The sequence below is a fragment of the Numenius arquata genome, chromosome 20, assembly GCF_964106895.1.
Source record: "Numenius arquata chromosome 20, bNumArq3.hap1.1, whole genome shotgun sequence".
In the NCBI taxonomy this organism is placed as follows: Eukaryota; Metazoa; Chordata; class Aves; order Charadriiformes; family Scolopacidae; genus Numenius; species Numenius arquata.
The window spans coordinates 2,203,748-2,211,903 of NC_133595.1; the positions used below are offsets into that span (position 1 = coordinate 2,203,748).

General features: G+C 54.0%; 1 protein-coding gene across 1 annotated transcript in view; it reads right to left on the minus strand.

Annotated features, from left to right (window-relative positions):
- Positions 1 to 3,039, minus strand: part of IFFO2 (intermediate filament family orphan 2) — a 37,364-nt gene extending 34,325 nt beyond the window's left edge. The window contains exon 1 of the mRNA XM_074161570.1: positions 2,405 to 3,039. Coding sequence (XP_074017671.1) covers positions 2,405 to 3,039 — 635 coding nt within the window. The remainder of the gene's footprint in view (positions 1 to 2,404) is intronic.
- Positions 3,040 to 8,156: the final 5,117 nt, after the last annotated feature.

An 8,156-nucleotide genomic window follows, 5' to 3' on the forward strand; every position in this document is an offset into this window, starting at 1 on the left:
ACCCGCCAGGCGAAGGGGCTGCCCATCTTCACAGGATCCCAAGTCCACCTTAGAAACTCTGCACACTCCTAACTTTCTGCAAGCCCCAACAGCACCGTCAGGAGACGGGCACAAGGCTTGTTTTCCACTCGGAGCCCATTTCCCTAAATAAAATTCCATCATCAAAGGGTTCACAGCCAGATAAAGTAAACCTAAAGCGCGTATTTATACACAGGTACGTACACACAAACATGCCAGGACAGAGAATCCCTCCCCTGCAAAAACAAACAAGCAAATATTGGTACCAATCTTTACAGGATTGCTGACAAACACTGCAACACCCCATTAGCTCATGGTAATGAAATCGAAGTGACTAATCTACTCTGACTGCGAGATTAAATTTAAAACAGCACGGTATTACTCTGTAAGCATGCAAAAGTGTGCTCAAGGCCACCAACGAAAAAGCCAATCTCCCCCAAAAGAGCTTAACGTGTCACATCCATCTGATCAGTGAAGGTCACAGGAGAATGGAATAATCATTCCAATTATACAGTAATAAACGTACCACAAAAGACACACTGCAGATATAGTACTGGTGTTGATATCATTCATAGCATTCATCAAATTTTATTTTCAAGCGCCAAGAGAAAAACCTGTTTCAAGAACAGAAAGCAGAGTGAGAATAAGACGTGTGGTTCCCTCTAACAAAGAGGCCCATTTCCATTAAATTTATATGGTTTATGCCATCCCCAGGAGTGTGCAAGCACACCTGGATATAGACTCCAGGGTGCAAAATTGCTGTATACAAGCAGGTGAAAGCAGAATAGACAGAATCAACTGTAGAAAGATTGAACTTAAACGGCCCACAAGTCCCTTCTTCCCTACGAAAAATATTAAATAAATCACGTATCCATTAAAAAGAAGAAGTATCCCCAGCTTCTGGTGACATAACCCGTACCCAACACGTATCTTCCTTAACCAAGCCACCACCAAGCACAACTTCCTCTGAAGCACCACTGCCCCCATCGCCTTGGTACCAACCACAAAAACAAAAACAACCCCGTGCCGCGGTGACATCTACTAATCTAGACCGGAAAAAAAAAAAACCCAAAAAAAAAAGAGGCCAACTCCTTTTTTCCATCCAGATTCAACCACAACGTACAGAGCAATCAAGGCACACAAGCTTTAAGGTGATGCACTGAATGTAGCCAGTACTTTAGTTAACGAACAGGCCAGAAATTACTGCTTGAACCCTGACTGTAAAACCTCTCTAAACCGAGCGAATTCGCAAGAAGAGGTCTGTTATAAAAGCTGATGGCTAGAGGGATGCGAAGAGCACACTGCAGTCCTGTTACCCTGGACAGAAGAAATTCAGCTACGCTTCACAGGCCACACAGCCCAGAAACGCCGGCTGCCTCCAAAAAACATAAGAAAGGATTAAATCTGTTCTATAGAAAAAACAACCAACCAACCAACAAAAACACACAGCTGGGAAAGGAGAAGACACATTTTCAGCCTAAAGATGCCAAAACTCCAAACGGGAGTGCCCACGCAAGCTCCAAAGGACAGCAGTTCTTCAGACAATGCAGGAATCTCCCTGCAGAATCCAAACTAGCTTTTTTTATTTATTTTTTTTTTTTCCCTCTCTTCTGGCCTCCATCTCTGCCACAGCCAGGTTGAGCCGGCAAATACAGCAACCCGAAGGGAACGCTCTCCATCACCGGGGGGGATGGATAGCAGTTAAGAACACCAGTTAAAAACCCAGGGCTTCCCAAGAGGCTAAGAAAAACCTCCAGATTACCAGGGTTTACAGAGCCTGGCAGCGTTAGGGCTTTTGTTTTGTCGAATTCCGAGGAACATCTGGGAGTGCAAACCTTCCCCTGCAGTATTTGCAACCCAAATATTGCAGCACTGAGCTCATTTCAGAGAGCTGGCACACGAAATCGACTACTGGAGTGATTAGTCCAGAAAATGAAGGCAAGCTAAATTTAGCAGCAACTATGCAATGCAATATTAATAACAAATTATTTCCCTTCTCCAAAAAGGATTTTTTTTCTTTTTTTTTTTTTTTTTTTTTTTTTAATTCAAGCTGACAATGCTCCTTTAAAGACCAAGGTTCTCCAGCCTCCCAGGGAAGGATCTTACAGTTTTTATGACACCAGGCTGAGGTGCAACCCCCCCTCCCCGAGGCAGAACCCCCCCAAACCCCTGGGAGCATCCTCCCAAGGGAGGGAGCCCTGGGGATGATGGGGGGGGGGACAGGACCTGTCCCCATGTCCCCAAGGGTCTCCCCAGACGCTTTCCCGGCCCCAAGGAGGGACTCGCCCGTTTCCCCGCACTGCAGGAGAGGGCGGCCCGCATCCTCCCCCCCCCTCCCCGCCCCGCTCCTTCTCCCGCAGGCTCACGGCCCCCCCCAGCCGCTCACTTTCTCTTGTACTCATCCCGCTCCCGCTTGACTTTGGCCAGCACGTTGTAGAGGGCGCGGATCTCGGGGGTGATGGTGTCGATCTGCACCCCGACGCCGTCCGGATGGATCCAGGAGACGCCGGGCCCCTGCACCGTCTCCAACCCGCCGCCTCCCGTCCGCCGCACCTGGGTGTAGCTCCAGATGGTACCGGGCAAGCGGCTGTAGTGAGGGGGCGATGAGGCGAGGGGAGCGGCGGCCGGGCCGTGGCCGGGGCCCGACGGCGGCAGCAGCGATAGGGGGGTCCCGGCGTCGGTCTGCACGGCCTGGTCGCGGGAGAAGGTCTTGTAGCGCAGGCGGCGGTCGCGTTCGCTCTGCTGGGCCGCCAGCTGCTTCTCCAGCAGCCGGTTGCGCCGCTCCAGCTCATGGACCTTGGCCAGGAAGCAGCGGAACCGCACGTTGAGCCCCTTCAGCAGGTGGATGTTGGAGCCCAGGTCGTTACGAAGCGCCGCCGTTACCGGCGGGCCCCCACCCGCCGCCGCCGGGCTGCCGGGGCCGCCTCCACCGCCGGGCCCCAGCGGGCAGGAGGCGGCGGCGGCGGCGGCGGCGCCGGGGGAGAAGGCGCGGGCCATCTCCCCGAAGAGCAGCGAGTTCATCGCCCGCCGCCCGCCTCAGCGCCCGAGGTGAGGTGAGGTGATGGGGGGGGGGCGGCCGGAAGCGGCGGTTTAACGGTCGCGGAGTGACCGTTGGGCAGCGCGAGGGCCGCTAAGGGCCGCCGGCGCGGACGCTGAGAGGGGGAAAAAAGAAGGATCGATACCGGGACCGGAACGACCGCCGCCACCTCCTCACGCTCCTGCGGCCGCCGCCGCCGGTGCCCGGGCACTGAGCGGCCGCCGGAGCGGGGCGGGCCCGGCTCCGCCTCGCCGCGCCCCCGGCTGCGGGCAGCGCCGCCGCCAGGCCACGCCCCCTTCCCCTCACGGCTTATTATCATAACCACGCCCAGTCTCCGCCCCCGCACCCAAGCCACGCCCCCCCCGCAGTGGGTCCCTCCACGTGTCGCCAGCGAGGTCTCACCGAGGGGTTGGGGGGGGGGCGGTGATTTTTGGGGGGTGATGGGGTCCAACAGCGCTCCTGATCCCTCGGCGTGACCCCGGATTAATTGGCTAACGTTAAATAAATGACAAAGAGTCGCCCTTGTCCTGTGAACCCCCTCCCAGCCTTTCTTTCACTGCTTTTGGCTCTGGGGGAAATCACCGAATGGGTGAGATTAAATTAGAAGGGGTGAATTTTGTTATCCGAATGCAGAGTCCTGCCTAAGTGCTAAATAACGTTGATATTGTAATAATTAAGTTATTAAATAAGCGTTTCCCAACCGCTGCTCCCGGACCTGCGAGCCACTGGGCAATCAAAGGATATTGTGTAATTGAATGATGCGATCGCTCCGTTGCACCGGCACGGCTCGGAACGATGCTTTGTGAGGAAGCGAAGCCCAGGGAAAACTCCCAGTAACGCCGGTGGGAAGCTGCAGTAACGCTATTCCCTCAAACAGGTCTTGAAATAAAAACGCGGTGCTTTGCCAGGTGGTATTTATATTCAAATACGCGGGCAATATTTATATTAAACTACATGGGCGGCAGCATCCACCTGCTGGGACTCCGTCAGCACCCACGGGTCCCGCTCGCTGCCGTGACCCCAGGCTCTTCAAAGGGCTCTGTTAATGTGTTACGAGCCCGTGTTTTCTCAGTACCTCCTGGAAAAAAAATAAATATAAAAGTCCTGGGTGGAGGCGCGATAACGAACCGGGTGACTCAAAGAAACACCTAAAAAGATTATCTTTGACCGAGCACAAAAACGCTTCAGCCTCAGTTTACGGAGACTGGAACCTGTCTTCTTGGCTGAGGTTAAGGGGAAAACGTCGTTAATACCTCGGTCGTTAGGGCACGGCTGTACGTGCTGATGTTGCGTCCTGCGGATGCACCAGACGGAGCTGTGTGTAAAGAAAAATCCTGCAGCTCGGCGGGAAATGCTTCCCCAGCGCGTACCGCCCTGCAGGCTCACAGCAATCCGTACAAAATGCCCAAATAGACTAGAACTATTGCTTAGATATATGCTTATAAGTACCTAAAGGGTGGGTTGAAGGAGGATGGAGCCGGACTCTTTTCAGTGGTTCCCAGCGACAGGACGAGGGGCAACGGGCACAAGCTGGAACATGGGAAGTTCCATTCAAATATGAGGAGAAACTTCTTTCCGGTGAGGGTGCCAGAGCCCTGGAACAGGCTGCCCAGGGAGGGTGTGGAGTCCCCTTCTCTGGAGATCTTCAGGACCCACCTGGATGCAGCCCTGAGTGATGTGCTCTGGGCAACCCTGCTTTGGCAGGGGAGTTGGACTGGATGATCCCTAGAGGTCCCTTCCAACTCTAAAAATTCAGTGAAATTCGGTGAAATTCAGTGAACTGCCAAGAGTAGGGTGATTATTAGGGGCAGGGACCAACCACGAGCAGGTTTTTCCCAGGTCTGGGTAGTTTTCCATATTTCAGGCACGTGGCCCCCTTGAGATGCCGGAGAGAGCCGGGTGATTTGAGAAACCTCCGAACCCTCGCGGTCAGCAGCTGGGAAACCCCTGCTGATCCACAAGAGCTATTTTATTTTTATTTTTTTTTTCCCTTGAGGAAGCAGGAAAACATCAGAGGGAATGATAAACCGGCCAGTTAATGAATGCTTTTCCACCCGCCTGGAGAGATGATGCGTATCGCGATTGCTCGTTAGGCAGCACCCACGGCCTCGGCGGTGAGGACGGACTCACCGGGGCCCATCCAAAGGTCGTTAAATCAATGAGTCTTTTTCCTAATTGGCTTTGGCTCAGCCCTGGGATGCGGCCGGTCACCACCGGCTCCGCCGCCGGGCTACGGTTTCATCCCGGCCCCTGAAAATGAATCACCCTGAATTAATGGCAACAATTAATTAGGTTTAGGCTCGGCTTCTTCGGTGAAGGCTCCTGCAACCGCAGGGCTGACCCGCTGCCGCCGACGTCGTGGCACACGGGATACCCCCCGGCGGCCGGGGACATTCCTGGAGGGATTCCTCCGATTCCTGCCGTGGAATGCTCTCCGCTGCCTGCCAATTGCTGATATAAATAATGAAGCAGTGATTAGCCCTTTCCTATTTGGACCGGGAGGAAAAGGGATGGGAAATGGTGCTATTTCTGCAGGCAGAAACTATCTGGCAATTAAATAACGGTGACCACCCCCAGCGACGCTAATAATAATGCACGGGGTTTATTTTTGCTCTCAGTTGCTTCACCCAAACAGGGGCTGAGGAATCTGGACCCTTGGGTTTGGTTTTTACACCCATTTTTACCTTCGCTTTGTCAGCATCCTTCCCTCGCAGACCTCGGCAGCGGTTTCAGGACCGCTCTCCACATCTGCTTAGGTTGTTTTTTTTTTTAGCATTAATTTTCCTGGGTTGGTGTTACATACGTTGAGGCTTTGTTAGTCTGAGGCTCGTGGAAAGTTCTTTGTTTCCTTGGGTCTCTCTTCCTTCCAAGTAACCGGTTTTCAGCCAAACCAGACCAAACCCAGCGGCTTTGCATACGAACCGCGCCAAGTTACAGGGAATAGGTGATGCTCCCCCGGGGCCGACGTGCCGAGTTACGGTTTGTGTGTTTGAATAAAATCCCCCTCTGAAACAAAGGAGCAAAATTCCTTTGGCTTAACATCCGTAAACCCTCGAAAATGCCCCACTTAATAATCCCACCGGAGCCCTCCTCGGCGCTGACTTCCCAGCGTGGTGGTGAAGCAGCATCTCCTCCAAAGCCCCTGGTGATCTCGGCATCCTCATCCCCCTTCCCATTCCCTGCCCGAGCCTGCTCTTCACCAGCCTCAGAGGTGGAAAAGGCTGATTTATTCCCCCCCCGGCCCCCGCAGTACCAACAGGTACCTTCTTTCTGGGGCTGCCATTGAACAACCAGCAAGATTCGGTGGTTAAACTGGGATTACTGTGGCTCACCCACGGCTCTGACTCTCACATGGCAGTTTGCTGCCTGGAAAAGGGTATTTGGGCAAACCGGGTTGCTGGAAGAAGTGGAATTTTTAACAGTGCCTCCCCCAAATTGGTTGGGTTTTAACCCAGACCCGTCGGGGCGATGGGATTAGCAGCTGATGAGTTGTTGCAACCCCGGTTGCATTTTTGGCCAGCAAAGAGTTTCCGACTCCAGCCGGCCCCTTTCCCCCGCACTGTCCCGGGGTTGCGCCGGCATCGGGGCTGTTCCTTGAGAAACGGGAGCAGAAACCACCCCTGCCTGCCCGTGGCCTGCAACAGGCACGTGGAAAAATGGGCAAAGACAGACCGGCTGCCCCGGTGACTCCTCCGGTGACTCAGACCCCCCCCCCCGGAACGCGCCCCGTTGTTGCATGAAGACACGAAGGCTGCGCCTCTTCCCACATCACGGAGGTGTCGCTCGGCGGAGAAAGGGCCGGGTTAGTCACCGGGGTTATCGCTTCAAGCCGTATAAGGGAAGCCCTGGGATCGTGCGGGGAATTGCATCGGTCACCGCGTCAACGCTGCGGAAACAGAAAATATTTGGCAGGTTGGCTGCTGTCGATAACGCAGGAGGAATGAGTTACATCAGCGGTTACAAAACCTCTCTACAGGTTCCTTGTTGCCTTTAAAGGTGGTTTCTCCTCCTCAAACAGTGGTTTTTTTTTTCACCCCGTGTATTTTCTACCAATTCTATCAGCTCACGTGAACTAGGAGCTGCTGCTTAAATCCAGCACCTTCTCCCATTGCAGGTCTATTCCTTTGCTCCAGTCACTTTTTCAGCGATAAAAATCTCATTTTGCCACATTTGGGGGTTTTGCGTGCATCAGCACAGCAGAACAGAGCTCAGCCACAAAGAGGGATGCTGCTCAGGTCTTTCCTCGACATCTACAGTTGTCCTCAGCCCATCAGCAGAGAGTTGGGGATGCAAAGGACGGACAGAGGCTGGTTGACTTTAGAATCATAGAATGGTTAGAGGTGGAAGGGACCTTAAAGACCATCGAGTTCCAACCCCCCTGCCATGGGCAGGGACACCTCCCACCACACCAGGTTGCTCAAAGCCCCATCCAGCCTGGCCTTAAACACTTCCAGGGATGGGGCAGCCACAGCTTCCCTGGGCAACCTGTTCCAGTGCTTCACCACCCTCACAGGAAAGAATTTCCTCCTAATATCTAATCTAAATCTCCCCTCTTTCAATTTAAAACCATTACCCCTTGTCCTGTCACTACACTTCCTGACAAAGAGTCCCTCTCCGGCTCTCCTGGAGGCTCCCTTCAGATATTGGAAGGCTGCTGTGAGGTCTCCCCGGAGCCTTCTCTTCTCCAGGCTGAACAACCCCAGCTCCCTCAGCCTGTCTTCGTACGGGAGGTGCTCCATCCCTCTGACCATCTTCGTGGCCCTCCCCTGGACCCGTTCCAACAGGTCCATGTCCTTCCTGTGTTGAGGACTCCAAAGCTGGTCACAGTATTCCAGGTGGGGTCTCACGAGCGCAGAGTAGAGGGGTAGAATCACCTCCCGTGACCTGCTGGCCACACTTCTCTGGATGCAGCCCAGGATGCAGTTGGCTTTCTGGGCTGCCAGTGCACATTGCCGGCTCATGTTGAGCTTCTCATCCATGAGCACTCCCAAGTCCTTCTCCTCAGGGCTGCTCTCCAGCCATTCTCCGCCCAACCTCTCTGCATTCTCTCCCTGTGCCTGGGATTGCCACGTCCCAGGTGCAGGACCCTGCACTTGGCTTG